This window comes from Botryllus schlosseri, chromosome 1, assembly GCF_051294905.1.
Source record: "Botryllus schlosseri isolate E-star chromosome 1, Bs_hap1, whole genome shotgun sequence".
NCBI classification, from domain to species: Eukaryota; Metazoa; Chordata; class Ascidiacea; order Stolidobranchia; family Styelidae; genus Botryllus; species Botryllus schlosseri.
Window position 1 is genome coordinate 5,842,580 of NC_137236.1, and position 15,380 is coordinate 5,857,959.

A 15,380-nucleotide genomic window follows, 5' to 3' on the forward strand; every position below is an offset into this window, starting at 1 on the left:
GATGGAGTCGCTATGACTTCAAGCCAATTTAGACGATAGCAGCAATAAGGTATTGGAAACAAGAAATACTGAATAATTAAGGAAGAAAATGTCGGGTGGGTCTGGGTACTTCGGGAATTTGAATGTTAGAGGGGCAAAGTGAATGGTTCAAAGAGAATTGGAAAGAAATCCTGAAAATCAGTTAATTTTTCAATTTGTTTTCACGATATACATGCATTTACTTTGTTCTTTCAGGCCTGCACTTACGTGTTCACCTGCTATGAAACTTATCTTCATAAATTTCGAATGGGTTTGTAGCGTCTTGCAAATATACTTCTGTGGAGCATAGGAACGTTTCGGGCATCTTCAAGGATTTATATATTTCTATTGGGTCATCTTCAAAGAGTGTGGATCAGCTGAGGGTATTCATTGCATTGAGATAAATCAGTGAGAACTTCGTCTACTTTGTAGGTCAGTGACGAAATAGGGACGATAGCGTCGTGTTGTCATGACAGAATCGTGCACGCGTGTCCGGTCGAAGGCAAAAAAAATCTGGCAACGCTATATCGGAAAACGACGTCTGGAAATCGATACTTAAAGGTCAACTGCATCTCAAAAATGACTTTGCCTTATTTCGTACATTATGTGGTTAGGAATATGAATAAAATAATGAAAATTGAAAATACCTTATAGTTTTCAAGTAATTTAAATTATAAATCGAAAAGTCAAAAAACGGAAACGAAACCATTCAGCCATGAAATGACGTCATGTAACTGACACAGCAGAAGTCTTGATACCTGGTTTGCATAAGGTTATCCCTGTTGCTGTGGATTTGAGTATTTCAGTGTGATCATGAAAGCTGTTAAGAAGATGAGGAATGGAGGTAGACGTTATGTCGCGTATGGCTGCTACAATACGCAATATGCGGTACTCAAAGTGTCCTTACATCGCTTTCACAAGCCATATGCCGTCAGCCGACCGGACGCCTATAGCTGATTAGCAGAACAGTGCGGAACACCGTGAAGACCAAAATTGCGCACAGAATCATATTCATGCGCGGATCACTTCCAACCATCTTGCTTCAATGAGGTATCCGAGATACACAAGCTAATTGACTACCGAACACAGGCAACTCCCGTCCACACTTTATTTTCACGGAGGAATACCGGTACTCCTCTAAAGCTACGTACTGTCCGAAATCGGTAAGTGAAAATGTATTGAGTCAGCTAGTACTATAAGACTGTAACTAACCGTTTCTATTAGTATTGACTGTGATAGTAACGAAAGTAGTTATTGTTTGCACTCAAGTATACATGTAGAATTAAGTACGGTACCGTATATGCCTTCAAAAACTTTTGAAGTGGAAGTATTCTAAAATTAAGCCACTTCACTCATTGAATGAAGTAGTGGCATTAGTTACTGAAAAGGGAGTATGTAACCAGCTGACTGCATGACCTGATGGTTACATCGCTGACCCCCTTTTATCAGGGTTGTAGCCAAGTGGCAAATTTCCGAGTCACAAGTCATCTCACTTCTATAGTTTTAGCTCGAGTCGCGTCCTTTTCAATTATCCACGGAGTCCATAAAAGTTTTATGGACTCCGTGGATAATTGAAAAGGACGCGACTCGAGCTAAAACTATAGAAGTGAGATGACTTGTGACTCGGAAATTTGCCACTTGGCTACAACCCTGATAAAATCATAGACTGATGAAGCTGTAGCCTATGAGTCAGGAAGCCTACTTATCATGTAAGCAGCAAAAGCAACAGGATAATACCGATGATCCATTACTATATCGTAATCTATGTCCCTCTCAAGATGTTGGCAGCTCAGCGGAGATGAGAAAGTACCAGTATCACCATAACTGTCGTAAAGTACTGTGTTAACTGTTCAAAACAACCCTTATAAGATTTCACCATATTCACAAGCCATACGCATCATTGTAGGATGCAGTTTGCAATCCTTTATTTAATGATACTTGAGAAGGAATACTGCCTTCAATCTGACTGTGTTATAACACCTTGTGATATTTTTTTGCCTTCTCTAGATTACTGCAATGAAGAAGTCAATGCACTCGTCAAAACACGACCAGGAACGGCAGAGTTCATCAATTTTATTTGAGTAGCGGCATCGTCAAAATTAGCTCGGATGATGATATTGCTGGACACAAAACCCGATATGTTTTTCTTCCTGATACAGTAGCAGTGTTGATGGATTAGTTTGTTGCATTTACTATTTTCAATAAAACTATTTTCATGCGCAATGAAGCATTTCAAAATTGAAATCCTTTGACACTACTGGATGTGACTTTTGATCGGATGGCAGTAACGACATGCGCAGGCAGGATTTTCCGTGTTGTTTTCTGCAGAATCTCCATAGCAATCGGACGAAATTCCTGTGCAGTGTTTCTCAGCTTCCTGAAAAGTGTAGTGTTAGGAAATTACTTGGCATTGGACTCTCCGTTTCATCTTAATGAGGCTCATTCACTCATGCATCAAACCTACAGGGTTGGTGCGATGACATGCAAAATAAGGTCAAAAACATGCAAAATAAGGTCAGTCGCGACATGCAAAATAAGGTCAGTCACATGCAAAATAAGGTCAGTCGCGACATGCAAAATAAGGTCAATCCGCGCATAAATCCAAATCCTTACTCCAATTCCAAATCCAACTCTTTTTCTTATGAAAACGAAATTCAAAATATCTTTCCTGTATATAGGCCTACTTTCAACAGTAAAATTCCTTATCTATATCCTAAGTCTTAAGATGTTTCAATCAAAAGATAATCATGATTATCTTGATTACGAAGTCAGTCGCATGTAGAATATTATTATCAGTCCGCGCATAAATCCAAATCCATATTTCATTTACAAATCCAACTCTTTCTCCTATGAAAAATGAATTTAAAATATCTTTCCTATATAGTAATTTCATGATTGAGAATCCTCATCTATATCCTAAAGCTGAAGATGTTTCAACAAAATATAATCAGACGATTATTAAGATCACGAGATGATTAGTCGCATCTAGAATATTAACAAGGTCAACTGTATCTCTACAGACAACTTTGCGGAATCATGTTCAGAACTTTTTTTTAAACCTAAATGGCCGACTTTCCGTGTTTCAACTCAATCGGAAATTACCGTAATTTTGACTGAAAGTCCCAATATTGGCATGTTTACAGAAAAAGCAGAATGTGCATTGTGACGTCAAGTACATGACATCTCTATTCTCACCACAGCGGATAAGTGTGTTCGCCAAGACGCTGGGCGAATATTTGAGTTAGTTGTATGGCGAAGGACTCGCTTGTATGGTGTTAAAACTGAGTCTGAGTACTTGAATGTAAGTATGAAATGCGGACGCGCTTAACCCTTTTGAAATCTTATGCTATTGTCAACTTTCCCAAGAATTTGAATCGGTTCACTAAAATTTCGATAAAGTCACATCTATACGTTCAATCAAGGCGTGCATGGTATCGTAGTAACAAGAAGGTTGCCCTCTAGCGTATTACGCCTTCGAAACAGTTACCCGCAAGAGGTATCATAACATCATGGGCTGCTGAACGCGAGAACAGTTTGTTTTGATCAGCAGTTATGTTCTTATAACCTGGTGTAAACCCTGATAGCCCCGTACTGCGCTCTGGATCATGTTGCCACGTCGAAGGTAGAGATATTCTCTTTTCAACAAAACATCAATGAATGATCTAGCATTATTTATCTCGTTATAACGTGGGAAATGCCTGTCAGACTTTAAAAGGGTTGGTGGGGATTCGCTCGATCCCACATCAGTGAAACCCCTGTCAGCTTCGTATGATAGGTCGGTTGGTAATCTCTAGTGTGATCAGCGTAAAAGCTAAATGAAATGCAGTATGGTAGCGGCCTATGTATAATTTGGTGGATTGCCTCGTTTCAATTAGGAATATTGCTACAATCAATCACAGGTGTTGATATGGAGGTTGCCAGCTCAAATGCCAACTATCAGGGAGAGTTTGTACTGACAGAATAAGAGTGAATCACAGCATTACCATGATTTCAATCAGTTTGTTGGGATGGTGATGCATTGAAAATGTCTTACTATAGATCTGAACAGGATTATGGCCACAGAATTATAACATCTCTAGTTTGATGCATGAGTGAATGAGCCTCATTAAGATGAAACGACCAGTCCGTTGCCAAGTAATTTCCTAACACAACTACACTTTTCAGGAAGCTGAGAAACACTGCACAGGAATTTCGTCCGATCGCTATGGGGATTCTGCAGAAAACAACACGGAAAATCCTGCCTGCGCATGTCGTTACTGCCATCCGATCAAAAGTCACATCCAGTAGTTTCAAAGGATTTCAATTTTGAAATGCTTCATTGTGAATGAAAAAAGTTTTATTGAAAATAGTAAACGCAACAAACTAATCCATCAACACTGCTACTGTATCAGGAAGAGAAATATATCGGGTTTTGTGTCCAGCAATATCATCATCCGAGCTAATTTTGACGATGCCGCTACTCAAATAAAATTGATGAACTCTGCCGTTCCTGGTCTTGTTTTGATGAGTGCATTGACTTCTTCATTGCAGTAATCTAGAGAAGGCAAAAAATATCACAAGGTGTTGAACACAGTCAGATTGAAGGCAGTATTCCTAACGTTGTATTCTTAAGTATCATTAAATAAATGATTGCCAACTGCATCCTACAATGATGCGTATGGCCTGTGAATATGGTGAAATCTTATAAGGGTTGTTTTGAACAGTACTTTACGACAGTTATGGTGATACTGGTACTTTCTCATCTCCGCTGAGCTGCCAACATCTTGAGAGGGACATAGATTACTATGGTTCATCGGTATTATCTTGTTGCTTTTGCTGCTTACATGATGAGCAGGCTTCCTGACTCATAGGCTATAGCTTCATCAGTCTATGATTTTACCAGGGTTGTAGCCAAGTCGCAAAATTCCGAGTCGCAAGTCAATCTCACTTCCATAGTTTTGGCTCGAGTCTCGTCCTTTTCAATTATCCACCGATTCCGTAAAAGGTGGTCAGTGATGTAACCATCAGGTCATGCAGTCAGCTGGTTACATATTTCCTTTTCAGTAACTAATGCCACTACTTCATTCAATGAGTGAAGTGGCTTAATTTTAGAATACTTCCACTTCAAAAGTTTTTGAAGGCATATACTTAATTCTACATGTATATACTTGAGTGCAAACAATAACTACTTTCATTACCACCACAGTCAATACTAATAGCTGTTGCCTTTGAAATCGCCCAGAAACTTATTCAGGCTGTGTGTCGTGAATAATAAAATATTCGCGGTCGGAAAGAAGAAGGACCCCCTGTCTATCGAAACTTACGACTTGGATGAGAAAGTGCGGAAGAGTGTGGATCGAAATTTTGACTTTAGTATTATGGGACTAGCGTCTGCGCCATCGTGTTTGTAGATAGTTTTTAAATTTGTTGCGAATCGTGATAATGTTCATACCAATTTTCGCAAACTCTTTTTTGAATCAAAACTGAACAGTTGTGAATGTTTTTCCATTTATTTCACCAGCAATAAATATTTTTTTCAATATTGTCAATTTTTTTATATGCGTGTGGTTATGGTGTTGCCTTGATATCACATGCACCTGGACCTCTGCGAGCCAGTCTTAGGGGCTCCACTGGAGGTCAAGATACGCAAAACTGGTACATATGATTTGTGATGACACGTCGTTATTGGTTGTAGGCGGGGTTGCATTTAAAACAAACGGTGTTTTGAAACATTGTGATTTAAACGAATGCCATTAAAAAAATTCAAACGTTGTCTAATTACGCCATAAAAGTATGAGCCTACGGACGATTTGCCCCTAATATAGTCGACGTATACGATATGGGGTGGCTGAAACCCTCGAGATCGTCGTTGGTTCAACAGTTAGAACGTCTAGTTTAGATTGGTACTGAATGGGCGTTCAGATGATGAAGACCACAGACCGCAAAAATGCTGCTTAACGACTGTAGTCTGTTTATGACATTGGTCGGAAGCCCTTTTTGGCGAAGGAGCTGTATTTACCATAGTGTCTTATATGGTGTGAACACAAGCAAATCTCACGGCTCAGTGAAATTGGTCTACGTCATTTCGGCAAAAATCAGTGACCACAACCATATTGGTTTTCTATCACAAGAACAACAAAGGACACCCCCCGAAACATATCACCTCTGCAGACGACGAGAGTTAGTGGACGAAGAAGCGCTCGATGATGCCGCATTCAATCAATTTAAAACATCAGCCATCCCCCACATCTCGGTAAACAACTTTGACGAAAAATTTGTTGAGTTTATGTCTGCTATCAAATCACTGCTGGAACAATTTGCACCTCTACAGCGTCTTTCGAGAAGTCAAAGAAAATTGAAGCGAAATCCGTGGATGACCACAAAGCTGATTCAACTTATCCGTTTAATTTATCCTAATTAAGAATTTCTTACGAGAACCGCTCGAACGACTTCCTTTTAAATTATCCTAATTAAGAATTTCTTACGAGAACCGCTCGAACGACTTCCTTTTAAATTATCCTAATTAAAAATTTCTTACGAGAACCGCTCGAACGACTTCCTTTTAATTTATCCTAATTAAGAATTTCTTATTAGAACCGCTCGAATGACTCAAACGACTTCCTTTTAAATAATCCTAATTAAGTATCTCTTACAAGAACCGCTCGAACGACTCGCGCTCGCCGGCTATCTCCAAAGCAGACTCGCGCCTTTGCGTTTCGACCATCTGCATCTACGCCGACGCTGGTCCAGGTCTCGGTTGTTTTCGGCCAAGAGGGCGCTCTGCGCCTGCTGCGTCACCGTACCCAGTTTTTCATACCTGCGACATACCCCGAAATGGCCACACTATAATTTTATATTATAGTTACAAATTCGAATTGTAATAACATCGATTCTGCTGGCTATACTAATTTTTGCTACTTTTGCAACGTGTTTTTACAGCTTCCGGCAGCTTCCTGAATAGACAGAAGTTGTATGGTATGGTGTTTTGAGAGGTTTGCAGGAATCTTATATTGCAACTTTTCTCCATTTTTCATTAAATTTATTGCAACTGTTTTTGATTTGTCATGCAACTTATCGTAAGTTTTTCAATTCTTCAAGCATCTAACTTTTGTGTCACGATTACACACAAGCAATCAGGCCATTTCATCGCGGCTCGACTGGTGAAGTTGTCGTTACATACGAAAAATGACTGGAACTTCACCTGTTGGAATATTGATCAGCAGTTTGGCTTTCGGCAAGTCGTCTCAATCTAGCGGTCTCAGATCTCAACTGTCCGACATCTGAAGGGTAAACAAACCGGACATAAAAAACGGGCTTTGCATATCGCGCAACGCCACAGAAGTCTGTGTATCATTCACTACGAAGAGATTGGCAAGGTTAAACTTAGGCCTACCAGGATTGTAACCAAGTCACAAGGCTCCGAGTGACAAGTCTCTCTCACTTTTAGACTCGAGTCACGTCCAGTCATTTTCAATTCACTATCAAGTCAAGTCTGAGCCCTAACCAGCGAACATAGGGCCAAGTCTGAGTCATGGTATTATGACTCAAATTCGAGTCATTGTGTTTTCTGTTCAGTTTCCAGTTAAAGTCTTGTTAAACCCACTTTTTACAACTCTGTATGGTGAAGTCAGCTGGAAAGTAACCACATGATTGGTATTTCGTCTAGTAGTTCTGGTGCTGGCTGGTGAAACTGAGGAAAATTACGATATTATGAATGTGAGCCATTTCCCTCCAGCAGAGTTGAAAAAGTGGGTTGAACCAGATTGAACTCAAAACTGAACAGTCAACACAAAGCGTTGAATTGAAAATAACTCGACTTGACTTGGCTCCAAACTATAAATGCGAGATTGACTTTCGACTCGAAACCTTGCGACTCGGTCACAACCCAGACTCGGGCGAATCAACTTTTCAAAACTGCTCGGTCTAGTTCCTTCAGGAATTGAAAATAGTTTTGCCAGTTATTGCCATGGTTACTTTCCATGGTTTTGGACGAGCATCCCAGAAGACAATCCTTGACAACTTTCCTCCATTTCCTCCGATTTTCAATAATAATTCCTAGCCAAGTTAAAATCAGCTAAAAATACACCCGTATCTCTCTCAGTGTTACCTTCAAGATCCAGTCTCAAGCGAGACAGCTTCGTTTTCGCATCTTTCAATTCGACAGCCTTTTTCTCGACCGAGAGTTTCAGGGCGTTGACAACGTCCTGGCTGCATCTGTTATTGTTCGACAACAACGAAGTTAGATTTCTGCTTTTTCGCGAACGTTGCCTCAAGCTGACTTTGCAAAGCGGAAACCTGATACATGATATTAAATGGTATACTCAATGAGCCATATTGAAATATTCCCAAATATTTTCAACAGCAATAACTTCGCTTCTAGTGATTGGAAGTGAGCAAAAACTGTTGAGATCGCTCTTTTCGTCAACTTATAGGCTATACCTGATTTTTGAATTCTTTTACGCTGTCCTCTTTCTCTTTGAGCTCCATCGAGACTCCGTCAAGCATGGACTAGAGAGATCTAATCTCGTCGCTCTTCTGTTGCAGCCGGCAACTTTGCGAGCACACCTCGCTGAGCTGCTTACGTAGGTCGGCATTTTCGTTACATAGAGCTGAAATCAAAACAAACCTGTTGGCTTGGAAGAAATTGGATACTTCCGTAACATATTTTTATAGATCAGAATTCTACCTTGTTCAACAAAAACCGAATCATAATCTGCAATTGTAGAATACATTCACATTGTAATAAACACAAATATTTTCGGCCAGCACTCGACGATGGTAAGTGTCAACCCGGTATATGGTCGTAACGACTCAAGTCATTTGACATTACCGTACTTGACATTTGTGGAATAAGTGTACAAACGCTATTTGATCTGTTTGAGTAAACATGTTATTAGTGAAAAAAAAAAATAGGTATATTATGTATGGAAAGAACGACCAATATTGGGGTACATCACAGGAGTAGGTCGAGCCCGTATCGATCTCAATAATGAACAAGGAACTCAATAATCGGAATCTAAAGATCAGTAATTCGAGAACACGGAACCAAGGTCAGCTACTTGCGGCTATACTTGACCTCTACATATGTCTTAAAAATATGATAGACGACAGTTGTTGTTTGCTTCTACGCATAGTTATAGTCAATTTCTGTATATGAATGCTAAAATGAGGTGTGTTAGTTACGTGTTAAGCCGTCCCGAGGCCACTTCTGAAAACCGGGAAAGAGAATTTTTGCAGACTGGGGTCAAACGCATGGACGACAAGGATATCTCGAGTTATGCTGGTCATAAACCTTTATATATCGCTATCGATAAGTCCCGTTCACGTATATACAAAGCAATATAGCTTGGGTGAAGAACCGCATATCTTCAGCAGTACTGTTATCTGTTTCTTTTTTACTTCTTGGCTGGTCGAGGGCGAGCTGATATATCCATGGCTGGTGTCCAAATATTCGAACACAGAAAATAAAATTTACTGTAATTATTAGACATATTATAACATTAGTCGGAAGGATGTTATAGCCACCACTGTGACTTGTATTTTAAAGAGTATATATGTAGCACCGTCTGCACAACACGCCTTCATACGCCTTTACGTACGCTTTGAATTAGTTTTCGAGGAAGGTAGAAGGCCTACTACACGTGACACGCAACGTCTTCGTATTTTGGGCGGGGATTGTCTGCCCGCTTTCACCCACTAGCGAATGCACATGCATATCCAATAGAATGCTTCCTCGTGACTTTGACGATATCGCTTGACTTGAATGCGATATGTTGGCTTCGTGACTGCGCAACAAGGACTTTCCTGAAATTGCGAAAAATTCAAACGTACGGATTGAATTACATAATACAGTGGTTCTCAACTGGGGGTCCGCGACGGATTGTCAGGGGGTCTGCGAAACATACATACATCAGCAGACAAAATATACTTGGGTGCTCCGAAAAAGTACAAGTGCTTCGTTGCTGGCGTTCATGTGTGCATTCAGTGTGAATTTGGTTACTCAGTCTGAAAATATCACCATTGACTGAGCCCGGGCGTGATTTCAAGCGGCTTGCAGGTCGCGACTCTGCTAGAGTACTCTTAAGACGTAATCTATTTGTTTGCCTTCATGCTCGGGTTCCGGTCAAAATCTACGGGCTAATTTCAAGCTGGTTAATGATTTGTAAGGGCGCCGCGTCTCTGCATTGGTGTGAACTTAGTAAGTGCGCGCTCTGAGCCAACGTCAAGTCAAACTTTTGACTTAGCGATCGCCAGAACTGTAAATTAGATTACTGGCTGTGTTTTAGTTGTACGTAAGCTTTGAGTGTGCCAAGATGTAGCATTTGAGCATCGATCGAGTTTGCCGGTTCGTTACTAGACGGAGACGCCGACGCGAGAAAGCGCAGTTTTCGCCCCTGACCGTCAGAGGTCCATGTCAGGACTTCTGCCACTCAACTATTTTAGCAAATGCCCCGTTACAGAAGTTTGAAAAGTGAAAATAGTAGAAGGAATTCCATTTTAAAAACTGCCGAATCGCGATTCGTTTGATTACAATTCTCGAATGGGTTGTTCACTTCACTTCTATTTTGTGAAGCTGTAACGGCCGATCGTCTGCCGCTAGATAGGACATCTCTATACCTTGGAATGTTTCCTTCGTGTTGTGTTATTATTCGGCAGTATTAACATATCGTTGGTCGCGATATTGATGTTTTGTACTTATAAAAGCCCAATATTGGTTTCGATGACGATTGTCGCAGCACTGTGACGTCACAGCAATGATATCCCTACTGTGTCTTCACGACCAGAGATGGGCGGATTCCAGATTTTGGGAATCCGTATCCGTCCTGATCCGACAGTCAAATAGGATTTCGGAGTCCGACAGTTGAGCAACAAAATTAGGATCCGAAAAAATCCTGCTATTGCTTTAGTGCTATTTCACATTAAATATAGCCTGCAAAACAGATATGAACATTATAATCAACCTGATTGGAATCGCTGGCCGTTTTGCCTGATATATCAGGTGAGCAGGGAGTAATTTCCAAGTTAAAGTAAATCATTAAAAAATATTTAAAAAATAAAACATAGTGTGAGCACAGGACACCGATTCCATACAGGATAATCAACAAATTAGCATCAAGTAATGCCTTACAAGGATTTATTTATATCACATCTCGAATCAATACGGTAATGTTAGGTACGGTATATATCTTGAATATATATGCGAGTGGTGGGAACTAGGCAGCGGAAATGAGCTAAAAAGACTATGAGAACAGAGAAAGCAATATTAGTTGCTTTACGGTGAGGGTAAACATAGTAACCCGGAATGTCATGATTCCAACAACAAAATCAGATATTGTGCATTGTGACTTGGCCAAGACAACTAGGCCTATAGTACTACTGAAGAGTGGAACTAAATTTTCACAAGCGGCACAGTCACAGAACAGACATGTATCAAACAAAATGGATGAATCAATCAAAATGATCACTTGATAGAGCAGCAATGAATAGGAAATATATATAATATTATATAATCAGCATGATGATGTGCACAATCAATCAGAGAGTACCGGTGGTACTTCAGTTCTAGTGTGTTTCCGAAATCATAAACATGATCAATTGACCATGCCAGCATATATTCATACATTACCGCACCACACAATCATTCCAAATGGCATTAGAATTCAGAACCACCAGTTACCTCTGCAACAACACCTCGCTCTTCTGTCATCCTGACAACTGATATCAAGTACCCTAATGGCTGATGAACAGGAAGGATAAGAATCAATATCTGAGGAACAACTGAATTCGAAAACAAACACTTGTGCAGCTCGCTTGCTGGAGCCTGCCTTAGTCCTTATGATCTCATCCAGCAGTAATCTCATCACTGGAGAAACTTTTCTATGTTGCTTACGCATTTCAACGACGTGACCGGTATCACCGGTGTCAACGTTGTCATTTATTGTCGGAACCAGCCTGGGCTTGATCCATGGCAATGAATGCATTTAACTACGGAAATATTATCGAAGCAGCTTTTTTTCATTGAATATGAGATATCTTGAACCTTTATCACCTAATATTTGTTATGAATATCAAATCCTGTTTAAATCCGGCTCATATGGCAGTTTCAGAATCCGGCTCCGATCCGGCCGCAGTAAAATTCATCAAAATCCTGCTCCGGCTCCGGCTCCTGAACCGGACTGTGGCCATCTCTTTTCACGACTAATACCGCAAATAGGTAGGTCTACAATTGCTGAAAATTCATTCATATTGAATGAGACAGCTAGTGAAGTTAACTTATGCATACTTTTTTCAAATCAAATAGCAAAAAGTGGTTTTAGGTAGCAGTGAAGGCAGTGTGAAAACACAACCACTCGAATAAGCAGCAGGAGTAGGCAAAACCTACTCGAGTAATTCGAAAAAATAGAAGTCATTACACAACATACGAGATCGGGTCAAGTGAATTACCGTACCGCAGACTGCAGACAAAAGTGAAATTTGATTAGCACGAAAAAAGGATGTCAAACTTATGGCCAGTGGACCAGAACTGACCCGTCGGGTAATTGTATTGTGGATCGAGAGGGCCTTGAATGTCTGATCAATAAATAGATTGTAAACGTGATGTGACAAAAGCGATATTTATGCTATTGCCCAAGAAGCCAAACATACATATACACTGGTCGTCGTTTGAGGAAGTTCAAGGTGATGTCATTTGCGGATCACGTTTGCATGATAACTTTATGCGTGTGTTTTTATATACCACAGGTAATTATCATAGCGCTGCCAAGATTCTGGTGGAATTGGAGAAGACTTTACCGAATTTGTTGATGGTGAAGCTTCGACGTGAGCAATTAGTTTGTAAGAAGTCTTTGTTTGACGATATGATAACTCCGGTGTTTTGCTGCAGCAAGCCGAGAGTCTTCTCAAACAATACTCGACCGCTTTGGAAAAGGTGGAAGAGCGCTGCTTTTTCATTCGAAAATACGTGTGGTTCCTGGTCAATGTGTCCAAGAAAATCGGCGAGGCCAGGCAAGTGCTGAAAGACGCCATTTCCAAGATAGGCGACGAGGTATGTAAAACATAATTTGCGGAAGACGTTTGCCGCATTGTCCTCTCTGTATGTGTTCAGGAGCAACTGTATAAGGATCTGGTCGGGTTGGAATTTTCCCATGGTGACGAGGAGAGCTTCTGCAAGACGTGCGACCTGGCGCTGGAAAGTCAACACCTCGGCGAAGAGAGCAACTTTGTGTTTTCCCAAAGAAAGCAGTAGTACATGGAAGACTTTGGCAAGGACGCCACTCTGTAAGGGTTTCGGTGGTGGAGATTTCAAAGTGGCTAGTGTGATGATTTTGATTGATCTGGCACATGGTACAAAATGTCTACGACGAGCGTCAGAAGCTGTACCGGAGTCGTAAGAAAAGGCTGCAGACTGCGGCGGAATCGGCCCAATCCAAAAAGCCAAAGACTGAGGCCTCCAGCCCGACCAGTGGCAGTAAGACAGCCGGGGCACGACAAACGTGAGATCTTGTCATCACTTTTTCCGACAGTTTCACTAATGTTTTTGTTTTGAGCAGATATTCAGCAAAACCGACCACCAACGGAAGCTACACAACTCAAACCGCCGTGCAGCAAGCGGCGACGGCACAAGCAACCGCCCAAGCGTATCAACAAGCTGCCACCGGGGACGCTACGAGTTTATACTACCAGAACTACTGGAACTATCAACAAAAGCCAGCAGAGGCAAGAATTGAGTATATTTTGGAAGAAAAAAATATCAATCATGATAAATATTTTTTGCTACAGGCAGCAGCCCAGCAGCAGTACCAACACAGTACACCAACAGTACACCAACACCAACAGTACACCAACAGTGAAAGAAATTTCATTGAATACAAATTGAATAACGCGGGTGCAGAAGCAAATTGAAGAACGCTCACGAGATGGAAGCATATTTCGTCTTTGTTCTCATCCATGAAACTCATAAGTGTCTTAAAATTGTTTTGGTTCGGTTTTAACCATATTCGCCTGAAGTATATGAGCATGTCAGTTTTGGCCGGGGCCTGTCGGCTTTTGAAATCACTTACTTTGGTTCTTCGAGGCTGTGCGTATTTGTTGGGCCTTTTCTGACCGTTGTTTGCCATTTTATGAGTGACTTTTGCTCGGACCTTAGCGTACGGTTTGGGTTTCCCATGTGGTTTTGATGGTTGCGCGCACACTTTTGGTGTCGAGGAGACCAACGGCGGTGTTCGTCGGTACAAGTCCTTCGCTGGTGACGATCCAAACGATATCTGTGATTGTAGCATTTTCAAATGGTTCACTTGTTAATAAAGCGCAAAATGTGCAGTTACTTCGCTTAGCAGTTGATCTGTCGTCGTATCAAAGATGTCAGGTAGGGTTGTCCAAAATTTGGAAAATCTTAGAAATACCCCGTGATTGTGTCTCATTCCATAGATTATTGATAAAAAATAACAATGAGCCCAAAAGGAGCTCACGGGAAAGCCGTTAAGATTTCGGCCAAAGCGTTTTAAAGTAGCTGCCTAAGAATGGGCGTGCCACCGACCATAGAACGGCGAGAAGACTAGTAATCAAATAACCACGGCTCCTGATTGGCTAATTGGCTATGCTTCAATGATCACCACAGCAACAACTTGCTGATTATGTGCTCAAGGAGTCTGCTACCGGTGGGGATTCTGAAATCGCGTTGTTGGTTGGTTGGCAGATGATGATTTAAGATTAATTCATGACATGTTAAGGTACGAAATACATGATGAACAATCAACAGCTGCTTCACATAAACTTCTACAGCATGACTGCTTTGCTGTGAAGGAAACGGCTGTAGCCTACATGCCGTGTTTTCATCGAGGGAAAGCAAAGACGCTTATGCAAGTAGTGAACGAATTCCCCGTTTCAGAAGGGATCCATCATCAGTGAATACAAATATAAAGCTTGACCATGACACTATACTTTGTGTGAGCTTATTGGACTCCAGTTGTAGTATATAGTTGATATTTTGAATGCTCTAGGGATTGACTGAATCAGCCGGTTGTGCTTGGCATTTATACTTACAGCAAATTGAATTCACATGTAAGTGTTGACAATGCTGGATATCATGTCCAAACTATGCTGGATACTACGCAGTATAGTCTGTGATTATCTTTACACCTATTTTCTGCGGGATCAATAGGGACTTTGACATACCACATTGGGCATAGCCTGTGCGAGTGTGCGTTATCATTAGGGACTTTAGCAACACTTACAAGTGAATTCAATTTACTGTAAGTATCTGATGAGTGCCAAGCATAACCCGCTGATTCAGCCGATTCCAATATCATTCAAAACGTCACCTATATATTACAGCTTGAGCCTAATAAGATCACACAAATTACGGTATCGTGTCATTGATAAGC

At 40.9% G+C, this 15,380-nt stretch overlaps 1 protein-coding gene and 2 long non-coding RNA genes across 5 annotated transcripts in view; 2 read left to right on the top strand and 1 right to left on the bottom strand.

Annotated features, from left to right (window-relative positions):
• The first annotated feature begins 3,091 nt into the window (after positions 1-3,091).
• On the top strand, positions 3,092-4,507 carry LOC145452213 (uncharacterized). The gene is made up of 2 exons (XR_013919263.1): positions 3,092-3,319; positions 4,183-4,507. It is a non-coding gene; the product is annotated as an uncharacterized LOC145452213 (long non-coding RNA).
• An 8,320-nt stretch (positions 4,508-12,827) lies between these two features.
• On the top strand, positions 12,828-13,899 carry LOC145437427 (uncharacterized). The gene is made up of 3 exons (XM_080314685.1): positions 12,828-13,042; positions 13,103-13,490; positions 13,548-13,899. Exons 2-3 carry the CDS (start codon positions 13,339-13,341, stop codon positions 13,897-13,899), a joined length of 504 nt encoding a protein of 167 aa, XP_080170811.1. The 5' UTR covers positions 12,828-13,042; positions 13,103-13,338.
• Positions 13,709-15,380, bottom strand: part of LOC145447249 (uncharacterized) — a 229,584-nt gene continuing 227,912 nt past the window's right edge. The window contains exons 1-3 of one of the 3 annotated variants that reach the window (XR_013917536.1): positions 14,322-14,363; positions 14,058-14,261; positions 13,709-13,998 (exon numbers count right to left, since the gene is read on the bottom strand). This is a non-coding gene — a long non-coding RNA (uncharacterized LOC145447249). The other 2 variants (XR_013917542.1, XR_013917513.1) reach the window with 2 other exon arrangements.